Source organism: Electrona antarctica (genome assembly GCF_951216825.1).
Source record: "Electrona antarctica genome assembly, chromosome: 5".
Lineage (NCBI taxonomy): Eukaryota > Metazoa > Chordata > Actinopteri > Myctophiformes > Myctophidae > Electrona > Electrona antarctica.
The window spans coordinates 22,223,570-22,250,075 of NC_136810.1; the positions used below are offsets into that span (position 1 = coordinate 22,223,570).

At 43.0% G+C, this 26,506-nt stretch overlaps 2 protein-coding genes across 2 annotated transcripts in view; both read right to left on the reverse strand.

Annotated features, from left to right (window-relative positions):
• The window catches only part of pkp3a (plakophilin 3a), a 486,421-nt gene that overhangs the window by 146,341 nt on the left and 313,574 nt on the right, over window positions 1–26,506 (reverse strand). The window lies entirely within an intron of this gene.
• The window catches only part of LOC306923739 (anoctamin-3-like), a gene marked incomplete at its 3' end in the record, with an annotated part of 39,568 nt that continues 21,160 nt past the window's right edge, over window positions 8,099–26,506 (reverse strand). Inside the window, exons 10-22 of the mRNA XM_079502012.1 lie at window positions 22,981–23,041; window positions 22,300–22,382; window positions 20,575–20,712; window positions 19,118–19,282; window positions 18,063–18,099; window positions 17,682–17,793; window positions 16,647–16,704; window positions 16,345–16,442; window positions 11,289–11,446; window positions 10,320–10,472; window positions 10,020–10,167; window positions 8,992–9,181; window positions 8,099–8,281 (exon numbers count right to left, since the gene is read on the reverse strand). Coding sequence (XP_079358138.1) covers window positions 8,099–8,281; window positions 8,992–9,181; window positions 10,020–10,167; window positions 10,320–10,472; window positions 11,289–11,446; window positions 16,345–16,442; window positions 16,647–16,704; window positions 17,682–17,793; window positions 18,063–18,099; window positions 19,118–19,282; window positions 20,575–20,712; window positions 22,300–22,382; window positions 22,981–23,041 — 1,584 coding nt within the window. The remainder of the gene's footprint in view (window positions 8,282–8,991; window positions 9,182–10,019; window positions 10,168–10,319; window positions 10,473–11,288; window positions 11,447–16,344; window positions 16,443–16,646; window positions 16,705–17,681; window positions 17,794–18,062; window positions 18,100–19,117; window positions 19,283–20,574; window positions 20,713–22,299; window positions 22,383–22,980; window positions 23,042–26,506) is intronic.

Genomic DNA, 26,506 nt, shown 5'->3' on the forward strand with positions numbered 1-26,506 from the left:
TGATTTCAGCTGTTACAATTCCAAACATGCAAACACAACCCGCTTTAATCACGTCACTGTATATCAGTAGTTTAAAACCCCTTTCTCTCTGATTATTTTTCCAAATTGCGTTTTTTGGATCAAAGCAAGCTGTTGTACCGTACGGCTCATAAGTACAAGCATCACCTTTCGCTAACTTCCCGGGGAAATTTTTACCCCTTTTTTACAATAGCGCTATTGCTTCACAATAGCATACATACAAAAACAACAGAATTCAAATGTGATGTAAAAGATACAATCCATGATTTATTATTTTACACAAAAGAGTGATATCCAAATGATTTGATGGTACTCAGTTGTTTTGATACATTTCAATGTTTTTTTGTAGTGCATACAGCTGTACGCCTGCATGGGCTTCCATTCCGAGTGTAGCGCGGCGTAACATTGTCAGACAACATGAGAAGGAAAACTAAGAAACGGATAAAACATCTTCAAAAAATAAATACAAAATAAAGATACATTTAATCATATCTCTCGTCTTCTTCTTTCCCAGGCTTTTTTTGTGATAGTCAGCAAACGTAGTTAACTTTAAATATATCAAAATATATAAATGGTCATTCCAAATGTTTGCTCATTTAAACACCGGTACTATTTCAATGTTGTCAGTACAGAATGTGAGTACAGAAGTCCTGACGTCACTCGTTTCGTCCCCTGGGTCGCGGGAGTCATTTTCTCCATGCATGGAGAATAACATCGGATCATCTTAGAATCGTCTCATATAAGCACTGTGGTCCAAAAATGAACAAACTATCTCTGCAATATTGTTGGGGACGTGGGGTCTGTTATCGTTTACGACAGTCAGTCACTCATATTTGATACCGTCCGTTTCTAGTAACATTTGCGATTTCTAAGCCGTCATTTAATTCCCAAACCACTGGGATAATTAGATTTTCTTTGGAACATAGTTCTCATTTGACGCAATGAAAAACAATATATATAAAAATGTAGGGGGGAAAGAACGCAACCCAGGTAGGATGTGTAAAGTACGTCAGACTTCGGTGCTCTATAATTGCTGTGGACACTTCAGAAACCCGCCTACCGGTGACATCATCATTAGTCATTAAAGAAAATACAATTTAACAAAAATTGGTTTCCAGCGTTCTAAAATGGCTTCCATTTTAGCACGCTAACTTTCCAGGAATAGAAAAGCCTGCGGTTTCAATTAGATTGGATTTCCCCATCGATGATGTTACTGGTAGGAATGTTTCTGAACTGCCATCCTCTGAGACACAGAGTGAGTAGACAGGTTTCTGAACTGTCCACGGCCCTCCTCTGAGACACAGAGTGAGTAGACAGGTTTCTGAAATGTCCACAGCCCTCCTCTGAGACAAAGAGTGAGTAGACAGGTTTCTGAACTGTCCACGGCCCTCCTCTGAGACACAGAGTGAGTAGACAGGTTTCTGAACTGTCCACAGCCCTCCTCTGAGACACAGACAGGGTAGACAAAAATTGCATTATAATGACCATTAGTGAGGATTGAGGAAGATAGGTTGAAAATGGGTGAAGTCTTCATTTAATGTCCAGGGAACTGTGTAACCAAAGCTATAATTTATATACAACATGCACGCACGCACACGCACGCACAGGCACAGGCACACACACATACACATACACATACACATACACATACACATGTAGTAATGAGTAACGCAGTGTAATGTTTACACTTCACTATTGCCATCAGAAGAGGTGAAACAACAGCAGCGTTTTACACCACCGTGCAGCATTCATTGTGTTTGTGGAAAAAGATTCAACAAAAATAAATACCTCCAACACAACAAGGTCACATTATACAGACTACAACTGTGGGATATAATAATCGCCATCCCGATATTATCGGATGATATAAAAATGTGCTGTCCGAAAATACAGCTTCTCCCGAATATATGATAAAGATGTGACCAAATTTGACTAAGGGACTGCCATTGGATTTTTTTGAATTATCAAATGTCATATGAAAAGGGAATCATAGCTTCAAATTGACATTGGTTGTTCACCAGTTTTGGAGATATGGCTCATAGAGAAATTGATGTCTTGCAGAAAACAGCGAGTGGAGAAAACAGCAGCGCTGTCGCTACGTATACGCACAATAGTAGGGTAACACGCCGAGGGGGGCAACAAAATGTGACAAAAAGTGCCAGCCGACCCTCATAATAAAAAAAACGCGTAATAATGCACGCACATGTGTGCTTCCTCACAAACGGCAAAAGAAGCCGATCTGCATGAGATAACGCAGCGCTCTCCCGAATCGTCAGCGACGTCCCTGGAAAACAGGCTTGAAAGGTTCACTTCTGTGGACTCTAACATTACACCTAGCTACATGTTTAAGCATTTATTTCATAGTTACATGTCGATGTAGCTCGATGTAGCGCTGATATTTATTTCAGACATGCTCTAGTATTTGAAGAAGAGTCTATTAGTCTAATAGTGCTATTAACTAATTTTGTATAAAGAAAATAAATAGATTCAGTTTTTCTCCTGGAGGCTGCAGGATGGCAGCCCCTCTGTCAAATGCTTATTTTCATTTGGAAAACCTTACATTTATGAATGCATCCGGCAGAGCATCACAATATAAATTAGGCATATAATGTGTTAATTCCACAACCGCATATATCGATATCGTTTGATATCGGTATCGGGTAATTAGGAGTTGGACAATAGCGGGATATCGGCAAAAAAAGTCAATATTGGGACATCCCTAGACAAAACTAAACCCCCATATGGTTTAATAAACGTCACTTCTCAGTTAGGCGCACGCACGCACGCACGCACGCACGCACGCACGCACGCACGCACGTACTGTACTGTTGAGCGTTGTGTTATGAATGTGTTGAAGGTGGATGGATGTGCAGCACTAAGGATTCAAACATGCATATAGATGTTCATGAATCTCAAAACATTCTGTCTGGTCCTCCTGGGATCAAGATAAATAAAAAATAAATAAAACATCAATTCAAATATATATATATATATATATGTATAGGTTCATCCATATTGCAAATGCAGGGCACAAATCAATGTAGTAATTGATTATAAGCTATGCGTTCAAATGTCACTGCAACTAGACGATCAAATTATAAGATTCTGATATGTTATAAATGTGCAATAAAGAATAAACACAACATGCCATTTCTAGGTATTATTGTGAATGTTTGCGCCACAGTCGTGCACTTTGCACTCCAGTGCAAATATACATGTATGTAAAATATATTATGTAAAGAATAAATGAAAGCATTATGCCTTTGATTGCTTCTTAGGAAGAAAAAACTAAATGTGAGATCATCATCATTCATATACTGACTGCACATTTGTACTTATTGATGGAGTTTACCTAACTTCATTCACACGTTAGGTGTGGGACGATTCACTCACCTCCCGATTCGATTATTATTATTATTATTATTATTTATTATTATTGGTTTTACATTGTGCCAACATCCACTGCACTGGTAAAAACAGAATGCTATGATGAATGCATGTCATACCATAGTATAGCTAGAAAAAGTGCCCATATCTCCACAAGGTCAGGTAGGCTATTGTGGCATCCTGGTGGCGCTATAATACTCCAATGTGAAATGGGTGGGATATATTCCTCAGCCTAGTAGGAAAGTGCGTGAACAATGTCACGTAAATTGTACAAGGCATTCATGATTTGAGGCTGTTTGTTCAAAACGGGCCAATCCTCCAAACTTTGAAAGCCAATGTTAGCCAATTAGGATGGAATATGAAATATCGGAGAGATCCGTCTCGTGCACATGCCTATATAGATAGTGTGTAACGATTTGCGGGATTATTGGAGAGAATCTGGAGGAGTAATATCAAAGAATGGGTTTTACAGTAGTCGGCCTCCTGGTGGCACGGGATGCACACGCAGATCCGACACACCAAAGATCCGACATGCGGAAACAACGGTCGGACATGCTTGCGGTTAGGGTTAGGTTAGAGGTAGGTTGTCGGTCTAATGACACTCGGACCAATAGTATAGTGTTGGAATTAAAGCCTGTAGCCGTTGAAGCTATAAAATGCAGATGTGAAAAATGCAGGTCTAAGGTTTTTTCCTTGGCCTCTAGGGAGTGTGCATGCAACGTTTCACGCAGATCGGTGAAGTTATAGGCCTAGGTAAAAATGTGAAAATCTGCCTCATGGTGGCGCTATAACAGGCCGTTCTGGAACATTTGGGGCAGAGTTTAGAGGAGTCAAAAGCCTAGAATACTGTCGTTAGTGGGAACACCTGGAGCCAACCACACACACACCTCACGTTTAAAATATACTTTTTGGCGAGAAAAGAAAATATTGCACCGGAACGAAAAGAATCTGGTCAATGGAATTTTACTATTGACAAGATCTGTAGAGAGACGAAAGTACCATAGTGTTATTAAGGAAAAGTCCTTTAAACGCTATGGACCAGAACTATAAGTAACATAGTGTTAAGGTCAAGGAGAAGTCCTTCTAACACTATGGACCAGAGCTATAAGTAACAGCGTTAAGGAGAACTCTTTCTAACACTATGGACCAGAGCTAGAAGCACCATAACGTTTAGGAGAAGTCCTTCTAACACTATGGACCAGACCTATAAGTAACAGGGTTAAGGAGAAGTCCTTCTAACACTATGGACCAGACCTATAAGTAACAGGGTTAAGGAGAAGTCCTTCTAACACTATGGACCAGAGCTAGAAGCACCATAACGTTTAGGAGAAGTCCTTCTAACAACATAGACCAGCGCTATAGGGTAAAACACACTAACATCACTGATTTCTAGGAGTCACATGGTGATTATAACAGCTGTCTATACTTATTGCAAAGCCATTCGCTGAGATCAGCGGTTACTGTACGTACTGCACTCACATTTCACACCGCGAGCCGCGCGCATGTGCAGCCGCAAGCAGGCACACGACGTGACGACGACGACACACGACCACTGGAGGCACTATCACCACACACAAACACACACACACACACACACACACACACACACACACACACACACACACACACACACACACACACACACACACACACACACACACGCGTACAGGCTCACACACACACAGGCAGGACCAGGCAGTCAAGACAATCTATCAAAATAAATATACAAAACATCATTATTAATATTATTAATATTATTACCATGCGTTTGACATTCCACAGAGTTCCTCTATCAAATATTTGAATGTTTACACCTTCGATGGATTTTTTTCTATTTCTTTTTTTAATATAAACTCACCAATGCAAATAGAACTGGGCATGCTGTAGGAAGAATGTAATGTAATTACAGTCCGTTTGCATAAAACACGTCACCAGAATCAGAGCCGTAGAACCTGACGCATGGAGAGAGATGCATAGTCAAACATTACAATTACACAGAACTTCCCTAAAGTAGCCGGGACACCACACAGGGCCAATGGGGAGACTCCGACTTGAAGCCAGGGGGCCAATGGGGAGACTCCTACTTGAAGCCAGGGGGCCAATGGGGAGACTCCGACTTGAAGCCAGGGGGCCAATGGGGAGACTCCGACTTGAAGCCAAGGGGCCAATGGGGAGACTCCGACTTGAAGCCAAGGGGGCCAATGGGGAGACTCCTACATGAAGCCAGGGGGGGGGGGGGGGGGGGGGGGATTGGGGAGACCCCATACATCAGGAGTTCTCAAAATGGGCTGCTTGATTTTGTGGGCGGGGTTCCAAATGGAAGACCACTATACATGATCCAGGACCATGGAACCGAGCCCTACCAGGAGTCCAGGACTTTGGGAAGACCAAGAAATACATACATGATGACTCCACGACAGGCCAATGAGAAAGGCCCTATGAGTCCAGGAGAGTGCCAAAAGGAAGGCTCCTTACGTGAAGTCATACTGTATACGTCTGAGGAGGAATGTATAGAAGTCATCTGCAGAGAAGTCCGGGTGCAGTCCAGGGTGTTGCTTTTTAACTAATTTGCCGCCGAGATCGTCTTTTGACGCTTAAAAAAAAAAGGATTTGATTATGGTTCACAACTCTGTTCTGTTCGTGCTCGTAACAATGAGAACAAAAAAAGGGAAATGTCTGCTGGTTTATGTCGTCTATGGGAACGCATTTTTTCCACGTTGCATTTTATGATCAAAACAAGCTTGATATGTGGCTCATTTCTATAAATGCTATGATCGCCGGTTACAAAATGTATGTTTTTTCCTGTTTCTCCGTTTCCGAGTGAAACACCGTTCAAAACAAGACGGTTCTCCACAGAGATGAATGGTTGGTGGTCTTCGAGTTACAAAATCAGCCACCAGATGGCGGTCTCGGCGGCGAATATTATGGAAGAGGAGAAAACCGAGGAGGGATTCTTCTTTGGTGCGTCGAGTCCCACAGAGCAGGACTCTCAAAGCTGTGTCCAGTCCAGTGGTGTGAAAAAAAAGTACTAAAATGTCTTACTTAAGTAAAAGTATCAACATTGCAATGCAGAACTAGGCTATATACTACGTTACAAGTACCAGTAAGACGCCCTGAGGGCGAGAAGCGGCGAGGTTGTGTGCACGCATCCGCCTGGGTGACAGCAGACTGCTGGGCTAGTGCTGGCGCTTTGGAATGGGGGGTCGGATCAACATATCCGCCTGGGTGACAGCAGACTGCTGGGCGAGCCCTGGCGCTTTGGAATGGGGGGTCAGATCAACATATCCGCCTGGGTGACAGCAGACTGCGGGGCGAGCGTCGGCACTTTGGCATGGGGGTCAGATCAACATATGGAATTAATTCTGTACTGACCATATATGGAGTGTGTTTTGAGTGTACAGGGTTTGATGAGGTCAGATCAGATGGAATGTCAGAACAGGTCAGCTACATATATGGAGATCTAAGGGTGGCAGCAAGGGCAGTGTCTTGAGTGTACAGGGTTTGATGAGGGGCCCAGGTAGGGCCGGGCCTTAATCTTCAGGCCTGTTGAGAACTCTAGTTTTCGCCGGCTGCCGGTCAGGCCGGTCTAGAGTTTGAATGGACAGGTATCAGTCAAAAGGGAGACATCGAAGAGGAAGGATGGATGGGGAAGGATCAACATATGGAATGTCAGCTCCACAGGAGCTCCACATGATCTACAAGCTCAAAATGCATCGTGAGCTTGTAGATCTGCTTATACAACTTGAATGTAACAAAGTATAACACCACTATTTGGGAAAAGGTAACTTAAGTAACCGAGTACCGTAAGTGCAAAACTAACGTGTTTGGGTTACTCCGTTACCCAAAAATCTTTGTTGCGTTATTCCGGCGGTGCGTTGGTCCGACTCGCCATAGACATTGAAAGGTAGATAACTCATTCACCGCTGCAATTCACCCTGTCAAGTCCCGCCCGTGGTTGTGCCCCTCTTCGCACCCATTGGTTGCCGTTTCGTGGTTGGACAAAAATCCTCTCTCTCCATCCACTACCATTGAAATAATATGTTTTTCACTTGCTTCATATTGATATTCTGTGCACTCAATTCTTATTTTAAACTTGGTGTCAGTAAAAAGGAACATCACAGGTGCAGCATGTTAACTGGGCATATCATGTTTGTTTTTAGTTTTTTCCCAAAAAGATGTTCAATATAAACAAGGCGGAAACAGGGCGGAACAAGGCAGAAAGAGCCTGCTGGTTAGTCAGTCAGAGACCAATCAGAAGGCTGACAAAGGGCGAATTCATTGGAGCGACCTGTATCCAACCGAGGGCGGAACGTGTGCCCATAGAGTTATATGGACATGGGTGTTGTCATGGCGGCGTCCAGTCACGTGACTCAGGTCCTTTCCTTTCATTAACGTTCCTTGGCACCAACACGGAAGCGTGCCCTCCCTTGAGAGCATTCCCCCCAGAGCCGGAAGAGGTGTCTACCTTTCTTATGTCTATGTGCCTCACCACATTACTAATCCCGTCCCTAACCATAACCACACGGAAAAGCTGCGCAGTCGGAGTAATGGGATGTCGGAATTATGGGCAATAGTCACCGCAGTAACGACGTCACCCCCAACACTGGTTGATGTGTCTGATGCGTGTGAGACACGTGTGTGTGTGTGTGATGCGTGCGAGACACATGTGTGCGTGCGTGCGTGCGTGCGTGTCTTAAGGCCACTCGTGGTGGAAGCGCTGCCCGGTCTTCTTCCGGGAGGTCTGCAGGTGCTCCAGCTCGGCCTCGTACATCATCTCCTGCATCAAGTACTTCTCGCGCCGCATGCGGTCACACAGGTCCTTGGGCATGTTAGGGATCAGGTAGACGATGAACGACTTGATGCCATACACCAGGTGCTGTTGACGAAGGGAAGGGAACAAAATCAGTGTGGTGGAAAGTAGCCAAGTACACATTTACTTATGAGTACTGTACTTAAGAGGACAACTTGTTGTTTTTTTTCAAACCAAGATTGATGTTTTAGGTTGCTATTAGAGAGAGTGGGCGGGGGCATTCGAACAAGTGGCTAAATATGTATTTTTGTATTGTCTATTTTACAAAATTCCTCCTGGGAAAAGAGGCCTCTGTCGGTTAAATATGGGTGAAGTGCTTCCAAATCAGTGGTGCCAGTGCCAACAGAATGCACGAAAAAGGCTGTGAAAAAGACCCATGAACCGGCCGCGTGAACCAGAAGTAGTAATCTTCCATTTTCGTGAAACCAAGGATCACCTAATCTAGCGATAGAAATGCTATTATGTTAACCGGGAGGTTACGCTAATATTTTATTGAGCTCCTAACATCGTCCCTCACCTTCATATCAGCTCAATCTGAGCCTCAATTCAGAGAAGAACGCAGCTAAAGATCGCGCGCGCATGCAAGTATGTGGACCGAGTTTTTGGATTTTGATGACGTCACACCATGGAAGCAAGTGTTGCCTAGCGGCAGAAACAAAAATACAGTAAAATAATAGTATTAATTGTCAATTCACAGCAGGGTTTAAGCTCTATATACAAGTTCAAGTGTGGCATAGTGTGGCATAGTGTTAAAAATGCAAACAACATGTCCAGACCTCGAAGACGATGATGAAGGCCAGCCGGGCCGCCAGGACATGCCAGAACTGCAGCGTGAAGTCGTAGGGGACGGGGCTCCAGGGCGGCGCCCGGTAGTCCCTGTAGCGGCAGTACCGCGAGGGGGCGTGGCTGTCGTTGAGCGCCATGTCGAACACAGACAGACTGCCGTTCATGTAGCCTTGCAAACACCTGGAGAAAAAAACAACAACAAACACGGCCATGTCGTAACCTCGCTAACATCTGGAGAAAGAAAAACACACAGCCATGTCGTAACCTCGCTAACATCTGGAGAAAAAAAAACACACAGCCATGTCGTAACCTCGCTAGCATCTGGAGAAGAAAAACCACACAGCCATGTCGTAACCTTGCTAACATCTGGAGAAAAATCATGATCAGAGTTTCTGTTTCTCCAGACTGTATGACGGAAGCATTTATATTTTACTCATGATCAGAGCTTCCGTTTCTCCAGACTGTATAACGGACGCATTTATATTTTACTCATGATCAGAGCTTCTGTTGCTCCAGACTGTATGACGGAAGCATTTATATTTACTCATGATCAGAGCTTCCGTTGCTACAGAGTCCAGACTGTATGCATAATATTTTATACTTTAGCCCTGATGAAGACCGTATAGGTCGAAACATGTCGGTTCAATAAAGTTTTCCTCCTTTTAACATTAAGTGTGCCCGGATCTCCTCTTTGCTCTATATCGATGTGTTATCCCGATTGATCCCAGGAGCACCTTTTTACTATTTTTACATTTTGTATACCGCCTCCTTGCCTCTCCTTGCATTTATATTTTACTCATGATCAGAGCTTCCGTTGCTCCAGACTGTATGACGGAAGCATTTATATTTTACTAATGACCAGAGCTTCCGTTGCTCCAGACTGTATGAAGGAAGCATTTATATTTTACTCATGATCAGAGCTTCCGTTGCTCCAGACTGTATGACGGAATAATTTGAAAATTATGAGAGGCAACAGTCTGGCAACGCGAGACTACGGTATCCCTGGGCCCGTACTCACTTCTCGCTGCGGTATCCCTGGCCCGCGCAGGGCCCATACTTGAAGGCGTAGACAAAACGGGGGATGTAGTCCGACGTGATTGCTATGACGAAGGCGTTGGTGATGACGGCCAGCACGCCGATGCCCTCCAGGATGCCGTGCCAGATACCTGGTGGTAACCATGACAACCAACAGGACATTATCAGATACCTGGTGAATACATGGTGACATAAGTTGAGCCTTTGCATATACGCCTGTAAGGTCGTCAAGGCTAGGGCAAGTGCTGCGGGCTAAGATAGATAGATACATAGTTTAACTAACCTATATCAGTGGCTCTGGCGGGCATGGGCCTCCTCCACTGTGAGACAAACTTGTAGGCGTCCAGGCGTATCTCGATGATGTTGTTGAGCAGAGCCAGCATGGGAGCCAGGGGGAAGGCTGCCACGAAGATGGTGGTGAAACCAAACTGAAGCACTAGAGTAGAAGATGGTGGTGAAATCAAACTGAAGGAAGTGAGCCCAGTGTCCATGACATCATGGACACTTTGAAATACTAAAATATCTAAAAACACAAATTACCAACATAAAACCCCCAGGAAAGTGTTTCTTGTCTCCGAAACATCATTGAAATAATAATAATCTGTTTGCAAAAGGGGTGAAGTGGCCCTTTAAAGGACAACTTTGTTTTGTTTTGTTTTTCAACAAAGGTTCATGTTTTAGGTTGTTATTAGAGAAAGTAAAAGATGAGTGTTATTTTCATTCATAACTAATCCAACCGACGGGTTGCACACGTCCTAGTGCATTTTCATTGATAACAAACGAGAGAAGAAAAAGGGGGATGTCTTACAGAGTAAAAGCGGCCATATCTTCCCGGCACCCCAAGCTTCTATTTCGAAAGAAATCCCGGCGCTGATTGTGTTAAAGGGACACTTCACCCTTTTTGCAAAAATATATATGTTAATGACGTTTAGAAGATTTAGAACACTTTCCTGGAGGTCTTTGTGTGTGTAATATGTGGTTTTAGATATTTTACATTTTAGCAGTGAGCCCAGTGTCTCTGATGTCATCGACACTGGGCTCACTTCCTTCCTGGACTACAATTCCCATAATGATTTGGTGCAATGCTCTTCCTTGTGGTTAGGGGGAGGGCTGTCTTACTGAGACAACATGTAGTCCATGAAGTAAGTGAGCCCAGTGTCAATGACATCAGAGACACTGGGCTCACTGCTAAAATATCTAAAACCACATATTACACACATAAAGACCCCCAGGAAAGTCTTCTAAATCTTACCCATCTCCAGGTACTCGTCCACCAGCCCATGGGCGTTCATGGGTTGCAGGTTCCAATCCTTGTCCCACTGGGGAAGCTGTGCCTTGCTGCTCTGCACGTTGTGGCCCACGCCCCCTCCCTTCTTCATCTTCCTCCGAGACCACCAGTTTTGTAGCAGTCTGGAGAATAATAAAACAAAAACAAAAATCAAACACCTTACTGTCAACCCTAACGCTCACACACAGAGAAACCAGACTACCAGTTCTGCAGCAGTCTGGAGAAAAAACACAGAGTAACTAGACCAGGGACGTGCACACATAGACATCAACGGGGGCTTCAGCACCTGCCCTTTTACCCGTCTGTAAAACAACTGCCCTTTCCAGACCATGCATGCAGCATTTTACTATGGTGAAAGAAATGGAAATGCCACTCCTCTCCTTTCCATGCCATACCCGAGAATTGCTTTTTTCTGAACTCACCTGATCTTGAACTCAGCATTTTGCATTGAAAGAGTTTGTTTAGAAATCCATGTCGGTTATAATGGCGGCGGACGGCGGGGAATCATTTCATTGACGGACCACAGGCGAGCCGAGCGTTACCTAACGACGGGGACACTGCTGGACGGTGAATATCAACGAGACCGTTATGCATTAACCCTAGAACACTAAACATTTTCACCCGGACAATTATACTTTTGTAATTTTCATAATGTTGCTGATGGTGTGTGGGTCTTTCAGTACCTTCATGATGCTCAGTGACATCATAATGTTGCTGATGTCTGAGGTGGGTCTTTCAGTACCTTCATGATGCTCAGTGAGATCATAATGTTGCTGATGTCTGAGGTGGGTGGGTCTTTCACTACCTTCATGATGCTCAGTGACATCATAGAAGGTAGATTTGTTTCTCTGCCCACATCCCTGTTTTTTTCTACATGCAGGTGTGTAGTGTTTTTTCCACTTTTTATCTAGTTTTTTGTTGTTATATCTTACTTATGTCATACACATTTATTGTATGTACTTGTCTTTATTTCTAGCAACCGTAGTTCCTACAAATAAAGTAACATGGACTCCCTCTGCCTGCAACAAAAGGCCATATCCCCACCATTATACAACACCCCAACGCCAAATCAATAAAGGTTCTTTCCGTTAACCTGTTCGTGGAAACGCAGTAAGCAGCCAAACAACTTACCAACGTCCCCTCGAGAAATGATACTACAGGTTGTAATCGTCCGCAGCTAAGCTCGCCAGATTTGTAGTAAATTGAGTGTTGATAATAGGTGGATATATATATACCAGGCAGAAAAGAGGCAGTCCAGGCAATGTCCTTTCTTTCCAATTTAGAGTTTATTACAGGACATCAATAAGCATTCCAAATCATGACTAACCAGGAAAATGTTCTCTGAGAAGCAAAGTACGGAGGAAAGTGAGGTGCTTATATACGGAGTGTCTATTCACATGCACTAAATGCATGTGACCATGTGAGTGTGTGTGTGTGTGTGTGTGTGTGTGTGTGTGTGTGTGTGTGTGTGTGTGTGTGTGTGTGACCATTACCAATACGTAACTAAGGCTGTAACTAAGGAATGTCTCAAGATAATAGAATATATTATGATGGTAGTCACCTCCATTGATAAACTTTCCAACATAGCATGGGAACCCTATGACCTATTTGACCCAGTGACGGATCAACCCCTCTCAAGGCCCTGGCGCTTCACCACATCAAAAGGCCCTACATGCCACGTCTTAAGAACATAGCCTTACTTTTAAACATGACATAGGTAAACCTATATCTAAACAACAACTCATTACTATGCAATGTGAAATACATGGCATAACATAACATTGTGATGTGGATGCAATCCAGGTGTTTCTGCAGTATGTGTATTTGTGACTTGGTATAACGACATGTTGCCTATACATCACATCAGAGCATGCCTATTTGTCTCAACAAAGGGAAGGAGAAAAGGGGTAACACATAGCCTCTAAGGCTGTCTAGAGTTCTACGGGATATAGACTACATAATTTTAAGTGTATTATGTGTATATGGGTTATCAATATACTACAACGCCTGCATGGGCTTCCATTCCGAGTGTAGCGCGGCGTAACGTTGTCAGACAACATGAGAAGGAAAACTAAGAAACGGATAAAACATCTTCAAAAAATAAATACAAAATAAAGATACATTTAATCATATCTCTCGTCTTCTTCTTTCCCAGGCTTTTTTTGTGATACAGTCAGCAAACGTAGTTAACTTTAAATATATCAAAATATATAAATGGTCATTCCAAATGTTTGCTCATTTAAACACCGGTACTATTTCAATGTTGTCAGTACAGAATGTGAGTACAGAAGTCCTGACGTCACTCGTTCGTCCCCTGGGTCGCGGGAGTCATTTTCTCCATGCATGGAGAATAACATCGGATCATCTTAGAATCGTCTCATATAAGCACTGTGGTCCAAAAATGAACAAACTATCTCTGCAATATTGTTGGGGACGTGGGGTCTGTTATCGTTTACGACAGTCAGTCACTCATATTTGATACCGTCCGTTGGGAGCCTGCAGATCTGTTGAATCGAGCCGAGCCTCCTCCTCTCGGTGTCCGTCGCTGATGAACGCCTCCCTTTGAACACTGAATCGCCGAGCCGAGCAGAGTAGAATGGACCCCCCTCACGATCGCTGCTGAACAGAGGTGACGCTGGTGGTGATGCTCGCTGACCCCTGACTGCAGCCCCTCTCTCCGGCCGTCTGCCGTCGCGGTGATAAAAACCATGGTGATGACGACGCACACCACTGCTGAAAGCCGCTGACTGACCGTAGCCGTAGCAGAGACGATGACGGTCCCCGCCGAGCAGACTGAACTAAATTTAAGTCCTTAAATCCAATAATCTGAATCCCTACAAGTTGTCATGGCCTTCCAACCACCTAAACAACAAGGTCAAGCACTCCCAGACCCACTCCGTGACAAAACAAAGTTATTTTCCTCAATCCGTCCCCGAGGAGCACTGCCCCCCCGAGCGCGAACAACGAGGCCATGGTCCTAGCTCGCCATTATTTGTAGTGTCTTGCCATTACTTGTCGTATATTGAGTGTCCAGGAAGCACTTTTTACCCTGTTGCATAAATGATTGGAGAGGCCAGGCATGTCCTTATTTCTGTATCATTTTATTAAGGACAAAGCTTAGTTACCAAATTCATGATCAGTCAACTCCAGAGCCATCCTAGAGCAGTCCCATCATAGCAGTCCCCGATCTCATCTGGAACCTGGCTATAGATCTCACTCTGACTGACTGGATTCTCGACTGACTGACTTCTCCCTGGATTCTGTGGATTCTCCTTGGATTCTCTCTTGGATTCTCACTGGATTCTGGATCTCCGCACATTTGAGACCCTCTTTATAATTCTCCCAAATAGTGCATGTAGGGTGTGCACCCCAAAGCCCTTGTATGTGTGTACGCACGTGCATGTGCGTCCCCAAATGTGTAGACCACCGCCTACTTCTATAGATTATTAACACAATGGTATCCACGGTTCAATTCAATAGCCTTTACAATTTCATAGCAGACCTTTTCAACTGATCACATAGGCCCTTCTTGGAATGTGGCACTAGACCAACCAATATCAGACTCAGATCTCACATGCAGAAACTCAGTCAGTGAAGGGTTGTTGTGCACAAACAGTATATGACATTATACAACATTATATGGATATTTCATCGTAATGTGGCTCTGTAATATACGACAGGTGTTCGGGTGAATTTCACCCATGTTTAGTGATAGACTGATAGAGATAAATCCCATACACCCACAATGGAGTTTTTATTTTTTTTCACTGAACAATTCTCACATATCCCAGGAATGGGTGGACCAAAGGATAAGTTCCCAGCTCCATTTCATTTCTTTAGGAATATTTTTTAAATAATGTGCACGTTTTTCACCGATTTTGCCCCCTATGATAGGGCCCATGAGCTATTTTTTGTTTTTTTGGTGAAAAAAAAACATTCATTCCTTACGGAGCTAATCAAATACTGGAGGGTGTAGGGCTGCTACTCACATAGTTGTGCCTGCCGTCTGTACATGGCTGTGATGAATGGGACAGCTTCGGGATTCGGGAAAGTTGATTAAATAGTCTCTTAATGTTTCAATTCAAGTGGTAAAGTTCACGTGGGCATGTCCGTCCATCTTTCTGATTAGGCTACTGTTGTTGTCTTGGTATTCCTTTCATGCGACTTCACTCACCTCCACTAAGTAAGACTAAGTGCATATGGATAAAGCTGTTGTGTTTGTATTCCACCTTTACTCCATCTATCTTGCCCTCTTTTGAAAGTGCCTGTGGTAATTTTAGGTCTTGTTTTGACTGTTCAAAGAATCAAAACTCACCTTTATCAGGCGATTGCAGAGCAGGGCTAACTGTATGTATACAGCCACCGGACAGACCGGAGCAAATCAGTCTACTCTAACATGCAGCCAAGCAGCCCAGTTTAAACACTCTATTTCGTGCCTGCGCCGTGAAGGGCCCTTCACAATAAAGCGTCTCCCTTTACCTCCCAATGAACTACATTTTACACTGCTTATTATTGACAGGAAATATAGTCTTAGTCGCGGTCACTCTTAACAGCGTGTGTTTGTGGGAGAGAGAGCCAGAGAGAGAGAGAGAGAGAGAGAAAGAGAGAGAGAGAGAGTATACAGTTTACTACCACGCATCGGAGTGGACGGCCGGCCGTGCGGGCCCTCCCCCCGCGGGCCCTCCCCCCGCGGGCCCTAAGGCAGCTGCCTCGGCTGCCTCTACTATATCGCCGCGCCTGCTCGAGGACCTCCCTAGGGAGACGCCCGAGAGGCATCCTAACCAGATGCCCGAACCACCTCAGCTGGCTCCTTTCCATGGCGAAGAAGCAGCGACTCTACTCCAAGTCTCTCTCTTGTGTGACTGAACTTCTCACCCTATCTCGAAGTGGAGATGACAGCCACCCGTCTGAGAAAACTCATTTTGGCCGCTTGTATCCGCAACCTTGTTCTTTCGTCATGACCCACATGCCAGCATCATAATAATGTGATGATATTAAATGCTCATGAAAGATAACTTACGGATATCCCAGCTCCCTGAAGTTGTTCAATATCTGCTTGAAGAACATTATCACTCCCATCTGCAGACACAGATCAATCAGACAGCCACTGGGATGACACTGAGGAGAGAAATGTGTCATGATTAAATACAATTGTATCATTTCTAGGAAGCAACCTGATAATGTAATGTATATTTTGTGGAGTAGAAGTAAAAGTACTGGCAGTTGGAAACGCGCCAGTAAAGTGGAAGAACCTCTAATTTGTACTTCAGTAATTAAGTACTTAAATGTAAATGTTTTAGTTACTCCATCATCATCACTCACCTCCTCCAGTCTCCATCGATTAAACAGTTTGTTGTATTTCCCAGGCCTGCCAGCGAACCTGCACGCATCACAATGTACTTAAAGTACCAAAAGTAGAAAGTACGCTTTATGCAGAATGTCTCATTTCAAGTTTCAAATGTATACAAATCTTTTGAAAACAGCAGATCGTAGATCGGTTATTTTGAAATGGCCAAAATGTACAGGGTTGAAGTGGTTAATGTATGTTTTAATAATAATCAAAATAGCTAGTATACACGTTTTCAAATAAATGTAGTGGAGTAAAAATACAAAATTTGCCTCTGAGATGCAGTGGAATAGAAGTAAAATAATTGGAAATTGGAAATACTCAAGTAAAGTACAAACAAAAGAAAAAAGAAAAGTCTTGATTTTGTTTTTTGGGTGCTACCCTGATGTTCAACACTGTATGTTAGTGGTTCTCAACCAGTGGTCCTTGAGGAGGTTTCAGGTGGTCCCCAGTTAAATGATGGAGAGTTGGTAACCAAATGACCCTTATGATTAAAATAAATAATGGGCCTTGATATGAAAAGAGTTGAAAACCACTGACTGACTGTGGAATTATGGAATAATCGATGTTCTTTCAATGTTGTATGTGAGTGTTATTGAATGTGTAATGCCAAATAAAATCATTAATTAATGTATTTATTAATTAATCCAGCCTTCTGCTAATGAAAACAGTGATCAAAGCGCTAGTAGGCCTTGTTGGGCCTCCGCAGACCCCGCAGTCTATAGATAATATTTCAGTTCGAACAAAAACAAAGACCGACCCATCAAACGCACATGTTACAGATTGGTCTGGCACCCGCTACCTAAAGCTACCTACCTTTAGGTAGCACCTGCTACCTACAGCTCTGACCAGTTCATGTTGTTTTTAACTATAGTTAACGGTACCTTCCCGGGAAGAAAGAACTTGTATATCTATAGTTACGGTACCTTCCTAGGAAGAAAGAACTTGTATATCTATAGTTACGGTACCTTCCTAGGAAGAAAGAACTTGTATATCTATAATTACGGTACCTTCCCAGGAAGAAAGCGATGTAGAAAGTAGAGCTGTTCAGGTTGACAAACTGGAACAGAAACATCTTGAGAGCGAAGCTGTTCTCCCATTCTGACTCTGTGCGAGGATGCTCTGTAATATAATAATAATAGTAATTAATACTAATACTAATACTAATACTAATACTAATACTAATATTAATAATAATGCTTCTGAGCTTTTAAACAGGTTCTTTACTTTCACAATTCTTCCACAACATCTCATTGTGTGGCAAAATATGAAATAGCCTACTGATTCAAATGGTTAATTGAATCGTTGTTAAGATACAAAAACAATTATACTCTACCAAATCATATTCAATGAATCAAAAGGTAATCAACAAGTGACCGGGCAGGGCTCACCTAGGTTGGTCAGAAGATAGGCCACTTTCTCATAAACCTGACAAGAAGACAGAAGACATGCATGTATGAGCATCCACAGACAGAAGACAGCATGTATGAGCTTCCACAGTGGGGGGGGGGGGGGGGGGGGGAATTTAAGATCTGGTAAACATGACCCCCTGGATACTGTTATTGTTGGCGTATTTAAGCTTTGCTTTGCGGGGGAAACGGTTCCAGCAGAGAGCTCCACACTTCCTATTTCCTGGGAAAGCGTTGGTTTCAGTTCATTCAAGCTCCTCTTGTGTGTCGGCTGGTGAGACACTCCTAGTGGGATGTATAGAGCGTCGCAGTCCCGCCCCCTTTCATGACAACGCCAGGCCCAGGAAATAATTCCCAATGCATTTTTCCCATATACATTTCAAAAAGTATTTATTTAAAGACCTTTTAAGTGTCGTACAAAGCCAACTCGAGTATGACAAATCATGACAACAAACACAATATTTTGGACCAAACAAATAATTACAAAGAAGATAAAACAACAAAATAATTGTTGTAACCTGACGTTTTTTTTTCTTCTTTCTAATTATTTGTTCGGCCCAATTTTTTTTGTTTGTTGTCATGATTTGTCACAACTCGAGTTGGCTTTGTACGACGCTTAAAAGGTATTTAAATAAATAATTAAATTGAAATGTCTATGAGGAAAATGAACGGCCGGGGAATTATTTCCTGGGTCCTCGTAGGGGGCGGGACTGCTCTATACAGTCAGGCCCGGATTTAGGGCGAGGGTGGGCTGCAGCCCGGGGGCCCCCCAACTTTTTTTTATGATGGAATTGTAAAGTATTGCAATCCAATTCAGGTGTGATTTGTGTTTAGTTATTGTATCATTTGTTGTATTATGGTTAAAACATTGAGAGCTTCTGCACTGCAGACAGTGAATGCTGTGTTGTCTGGGGTAGCTGTGGAAAGCCTGATCCGGTATAAAGCCCGCCTACTGTCTGTGTCACACACACACAGTCAGTCAGTCAGTCAGTCAGTCAGTCAGTCAGGCAGTCAGTCAGTCATTAAAGTTCACTCACGACGTTGAGGGACATGATGATTATGAAGTTGATGCACACTCCGGTGCCGGAGGTGGCGAACTGCCAGTTCTTCTTCACAAACTCCCAGTCGAACGAGGCGAACTTCTCCATGGCAATCAGCCTGAAGACCACCACGGCAAACACCTTGGTCAGGACCAGAGCGATCTGAAATATGGACCAAACACTGTATGTCAGGACCAGAGAGATCTGAAATATGGACCAAACACTGTCTGTCAGGACCAGAGAGATCTGAAATATGGACCAAACACTGTCTGTCAGGACCAGAGAGATCTGAAATATGGACCAAACACTGTCTGTCAGGACCAGAGAGATCTGAAATAAGGACCAAACACTGTCGGTCAGGACCAGAGAACAAACACCGCCGTAAAAAACCACAGGAATCTATAAGCAGGAAATATGTAAACTAATGCTTGAGCTTCAAGGTATATTCAATATATCTTATCCCAAGATTTTGTAAGCAATTTAATCCTGGGCGCTACACTCCCTCTGCCAACCTGGGGGGGGGGGGGGGGGGGGGGGGGGGGCAGCGGACTGACCTCATGCTTCCTTCAATGCATGAGGACTCCAAGCTGCTTCTTTTCACCTGACGGGGGAGTTTCCCCGGTTGGACGTAGTGTGTGGATGGAACACGTTATTCCAAACAGTTCCTTTCCCCTCCATCAGGCTGGCCAGGGGGAGGTAGTTTAGAGACCAGGATTACTGGACAAATCCACTCAACCGCAACAGTGATGTTTGTCCACTGGGGGGAGATATTGAGCCATGGCTAAGTTATGACACGACACACACATATACCAAGCTGGACTGCAAATTACAGTATAATCTTATGCAATGCCTGGGATTCGAACCCGGGCCTCCCGTGTGGCAAGCCAACATCTTAACCACTAATCAAAAGGGATATCCCTAATTGGCTCGGGGGAGAAAAATATACATTTGAGGCCACCATCAGGCTGAGGCTGTGAGCCACTCTGCTACACTATAGCGCCACCATCAGGCTGAGGCTGTGAGCCACTCTACTACACTATAGCGCCACCATCAGGCTGAGGCTGTGAGCCACTCTGCTACACTATAGCGCCACCATCAGGCTGAGGCTGTGAGCCACTCTGCTACACTATAGCGCCACCATCAGGCTGAGGCTGTGAGCCACTCTGCTACACTATAGCGCCACCATCAGACTGAGGCTGTGAGCCACTCTGCTACACTATAGCGCCACCATCAGGCTGAGGCTGTGAGCCACTCTGCTACACTATAGCGCCACCATCAGGCTGAGGCTGTGAGCCACTCTGCTACACTATAGCGCCACCATCAGGCTGAGGCTGTGAGCCACTCTGCTACACTATATTTAAAAACCTCTTTACCATGAAGCAGATACCATGCTAAATAATGTAAACACTAAAGTAATCATGACACAATGATGATAATAATTACTTAATAATTACCATAAAGCAGATTACAGACACAGACACCAGGAGTCTGCTCAGTTTGTCGGTGAACGGTTGGAAAGGCTCAGGTTTGCCAGAGATGGGGTTAACCCTTTCTTTGGAGTACTTGGCTTCAAACTGTGGCCGCAGCTCGTCCTGAAAGAGCAGTGATCTACTGTCACTTTAAGAACATTTAGGGATGGAGATCCATAACCTACTACAAGTAAGACACGTGAACGCGGGACTCAAACGCAGCTGCGTGCGTGCGTGCGTGCGTGCGTGCATGCGTGCATGCGTGCATGTGCTTTTTGTGTGTGATACAGCTGTGCCCTTTGGTGGCGGGCAGGTGGTGTTACAGCGTGACAAACAGACAGACAGACAGACAGACAAGCCAGGCATGCTTCCATAGTAATGGCTCACTGGCGTTCGCAATAATCTAGGCTACTGTTACTTCACAGTAGGAACATTCATAGTAGGGATGTCCCAGTCAGGTTATTTTTTGCTACCGACCCGGATCCAGAGAGAGAGAGAGAGAGAGAGTGAGAGAGTGAGAGAGAGAGAGAGAGAGAGAGAGAGAGAGAGAGGGGGGGGGGGTGGTAATTAGGAATTACTCATCAATGTATTGATAATTCTGGCCATCCCTAGAAGAATGATTGGCTCATACTATGTATGTTACGGATCCATGGATAACAGGCATTAGATCAGTAACATCAGTGACATTAGATCCATAAATGATATATTGATCCATGCATAACAAGCATTAGATCCATATATGATATGATATTGATCCATGCATAACAAGCTTTAGATCCATATATATGATTTGATATTGATTATAATTGGTTAACATCATGTGTTCCAAGCAGTGGAAGGGCCAATCAGAGTCTGTCAATCACAGCACCCTGAGCACAGACCAAAATCATCGAGCAAAAAAACATCAGACCACATTTTAGTAACCTGGAATGTTTTAGCATTAGTCTAGTTTTAGTCGACTAAATGTCATAAGATTTTAGTCAACTAAATTTACAGTTGATTTAGTCGACTAAAATGTATTTTGGTGGGCTTTGATGCCGTCGTAATGACTGTTTTTACACTTGCTGAAACCAAGTGTAAAATTTACACTTGCTGAAACTGCATGCAACCAAGTGTAAAATGACTTATACTGGATCTCTTGTCCACTAGTCCCTTCCTAACATTTTAGGTTACCGGTAGTTTTTATTTGTCGAAATTGTCAATATATTTAGTCTTAGTATTAGTCACCAGTGAAAAATGGTAGTCGACGAACATTTTTCGTCTTAGTTTTAGTCCATGTCCATATATGGAGTTCCTGCATTGACCTGATGTCAACACTAGATGTCTCTGTCGTCTCCATATGTGAAACTCTCGTGAGAGGGAGTGAGAGCCTTCGTTACAATTCCGGGATGTCCCGATCATGTTTTTTTGGCTCCCGATCTGATTCCGATCATTTGATTTTGAGCATCTGCTGATATAGATTTTTCCCGATCCGATATTCATATTTATATAACACATTTATGCCATATCACAATAATACAATATCCCAAATCACAGACAATATCCAGTCTAATATCATGATATGGATATTATATTGATACTAGGGATGTCCCGATTACGTTTTTTGGCTCCCGATCTGATTCTGATCATTTGATCTGATCGGGACAACCCTAGTTACAATAGCAAAAATAGCTACTTTTGAAAACAAGGTATTGATGGGGTATTGATGACCTCCTCCTCCTCCCAGTCGATCAGGTCCCATTCGTAGGTCAGCTCTGCTCGACGTCTCTTCCAGAATTCCAGGAACACGGTGGCTATGACACAATCAATCAATCAATCAATCAATCAATCAATCAATCAATCAATCAATCAATCAATCAATCAATCAATATTATTGATCCGCTCCTCTGGTCCTCTGAGTGTGGAAATATAGTGGCCTTCTGGAGTGAGTGTGAAAGTCCACGGGTTTGGGTATTTATTTGTTTGTATTATAAGCCCCATAGGGGGATCTTAGATCGCCTCATATAAGAACTGTGTTTTATTTGTATTATAACCCCCATAGGGGATCTTAGATCGCCTCATATAAGAACTGTGTTTTATTTGTATTATAACCCCCATAGGGGGATCTTAGATCGCCTCATATAAGAAATGTGTTTTATTTGTATTATAAGCCCCATAGGGGGATCTTAGATCGCCTCATATAAGAACTGTGTTTTATTTGTATTATAAGCCCCATAGGGGGATCTTAGATCGCCTCATATAAGAACTGTGTTTGAAGAACAATACAGAGACACATCCCCGGCAATATCGCAGAGACAGTTTGTTTATTTTTGTAACACAATTCTTATACGAGGCGATTTTAAGATGACCCCATGTAATTCTCCATAGAGAATACTCTCGTACAGTACTTACCCCATATCGCCATGAAGATGGCGAAAAACACGGTTCCCCCATTGTCAAAAAGATGGGTCACCTAGAGAACAGACGAAAGCAATTATTAGAAACTAAGTTGTTGAACATTGTACAGAAGTACAGAAGACACTAAGTAACATGGAAGTAATTTTTTCTACAGAGAATCAAATTGGGTCATCTTAGAATTGTCTCAGATAACTGTGGTCCAAAAATAAGTAATAATAATAATTGTCCCGGCGCTATTTTCGGGGAGGTAGCCTCGGAGACCACATACCATTTTCCTTTCAAAAGAAAATAATCGGGGAGGTGGCTCTGTATCGTTTATGACAGTCAGTCACTCATATTTGATACAGTCCGTTTCTGGCGAAAATTTTAACAATTTGGCGGCTGTAACGTTCACAGTTCAAGGTTGTAGTTTATTGTTACATCTTGTGTACAGGTACAAAAACGTAAAACTTTTTTTTTTTTTTTGGCTTCCTTCATGTTAGCGTTTTCTCGCCATCAGTTGATGCTTCATATCCATTTAGTAACCTACCGGTTGATATGGGTTGATATTGATAACACTGGAATCCACTAGACCAGTGTTCCGCAACCTTTTCATACAAAGTACCACCTCATAAAATATCTGTCTCTCCAAGTACCAACATAATAACCGATGTTAAAGCAGCTATAACATTAATTTTAAAACAGTTTTTTTTGTCTATGTCCCTCAAACTTATTTCTAATAGTTTGAGCCTCAATCACCACTCTTATATAAGCAGTCCATGGCATTTCTGTTTTGCTTCTGAAGCTGTTTTAGCTGCAGTACCACAATGTCCTGAGGTGGTGGGGTGCTGATATGCAACTTATTTAATATTTGAGTCATTATACTATTGATGCTAGATAAACACAGGCTTGTTTCCATTCCATGCCAGCTTGAAAAAAATCAACAATGGCGGACATTGTAAAATTTGTAAACAAAGTGGAAATACAAATTTGGAACTGAAGACTGAAGAGAGGGAGGAATTATACAAAGTAGGGTGACATTTATGACATCACAAATACGACCAAATCAGTTGAGCTGTTCCTGAGAGCAATTTCCGTAAAAGCCCCTATATGATGAAAATCCACACAGGAGCGTGGACCTGCGCTATGCACAGTTAACACAGGAGGGAAATGTAGTTTATTCTTTGATTTGTTATTGTTCCATTCCTAAGCCAATATAATGCTGCTGCTCTGACAAAACTCTGTCTAATTAGCACAACTGATGATATTTCTAATGTGATTAATCCTTTCTCAAATGTTCTATTAACACTTTGATTGCTACAAGATCTCGACAGGCCTATTTGGATGTTGCTACCGTTTAACATTGCACAAAGGCCTTGTTCGGGGGCCCACAGCAAAATGTTCTCTTATAGCGAGAATCACACGCATACATCAAAAGAAAGCTGAACTTGTCCACTTCAATTTAAAAAATACATTTTGATTTTACCATGTTCCATTCTGGAGATATTGACCTTTTTGCAACACCTGCATTTGCCTGGAAGTGGTTATCTTGAACAGCGAGCAGAGTTATGGATGGTTTAAAGTCAGAGACATTGACAGGCAGATATAAAATTGAACCCAATAAATATCCTATACATCCTATACACCGAATGAAAGCCCTGAATGTGTACTTTTACGAGGAAAAGAGTAAACATTGATCCCATGTACAGTTAGACAGTCATTGGTTATTGAATGCAGCTTGTGCCCACCAGATAACTTCAGAGAAGACATGGACGTGAACTCCTCAATATTCACAAAATAAGGCCTATAGCGACATATAAATACTATATACCGTATGAAACAGAAGACTCTCTGCTTTCATAAGAAAAAAACTTCTACTGTAGTAATAATAAAAATCACACCCATGTGAAGTGAGTGGTGCAACTCTGTCCCATATTCTGTTCTCTGCTTATTCAATACAGCTCGCTATATACGGACTGAGGCAGAAAGTCATGTAAACCTTTTATTTACAGTTTGGTCTGTAAACTTCTACTGTAATAATAAAAATCACACCCCTGTGAAGTGAGCGTTGCAACTGTTCTGTACTTATTCACTACAGCTCGCTATATACGGACTGAGACAGAAAGTCATGTAAACCTTTTATTTACAGTTTGGTCTGTAAACTTCTACTGTAATAATAAAAATCACACCCCTGTGAAGTGAGCGGTGCAACTGTTCTCTACAGTTGCGCGGTGCAAAAGTACAGAACAGTTGCAACGCTCACTTCACAGGGGTGTGATTTTTATTATTACAGTAGAAGTTTACAGACCAAACTGTAAATAAAAGGTTTACATGACTTTCTGCCTCAGTCCGTATATAGCGAGCTGTATTGAATAAGCAGAGAACAGAATATGGGACAGAGTTGCACCACTCACTTCACATGGGTGTGATTTTTATTATTACTACAGTAGAAGTTTTTTTCTTATGAAAGCAGAGAGTCTTCTGTTTCATACGGTATATAGTATTTATATGTCGCTATAGGCCTTATTTTGTGAATATTGAGTTCGGGTCCATGTCTTCTCTGCAGTTATATCTGGTGGGCGCAATGTGCATCCACCCAGTAACCAATTTATGACAGACTGTACATGGGATCAATGTTTACTCTTTTCCTCGTAAAAGTACACATTCAGGGCTTTCATTCGGTGTATAGGATGTATAGCATATTTATTGTGTTTATTGTTATATCTACAATTTACAATTTACAATTTAGGCATTTAGCAGACGCTCTTAATCCAGAGCGACTTACAATAAGCAAGAACAATCTGCCTGTCAATGTCTGACTATAAACCTTCATAACTCTGCATCCTTTAGATGATGATGATGATTCACTGCTTTCATTGTTTTGATCGCAGTAACATTGGGGGGGGGGGGGGGGGTCATGGGCACATTGGGCAGCAAAAGTCTTGATCGTACGGCTATAAAAAGTCCCATTCCACCGTTCGGTTCAGAACTATAGTATAACGGTGAGACGCGTTGTCATCATGAGCTGATTTTGTTTTTCAAGCTAGTATAGGGAACATGCCTGGGCATGCACGGTTTAGGACGCGGAAAAGTTCGTTATACATTACACCCGGGTCGATTACGTCCCCGACGCGTTCATTGCGGTCTTATCACTACAATTATAATGAATAAAAAAGCGTTACAATCACACGTCTGAGCGATCTCCGATTATGACGGCTCTGCATGGCGATATGTGATCCACCAACGGTAGACTGTCTGTTGTCATGGCGGCCCCTCTCGATACTGTAGTTCGTTTGTTAGTTCGTAGTATTGTAGGCTCGGGGATCGTTTGGTCGCTACAGTATGAAGAAGTAAACATGCATCTGTCCATGTGTGTTGCAGCAATGCCGATCTGGTGCAGAATCTGCAGATCATGTGTTAGGCAGCGTAACAGCGTTCCGTTCATGTTTTTTTCCGAGACATGAGCCCCCATCTCGCAAGGCCCTCCTCCTGCAGGAGAAACAGGAGGGGAGGGGGGAATCTAGTATAAAAGCCAATAGGT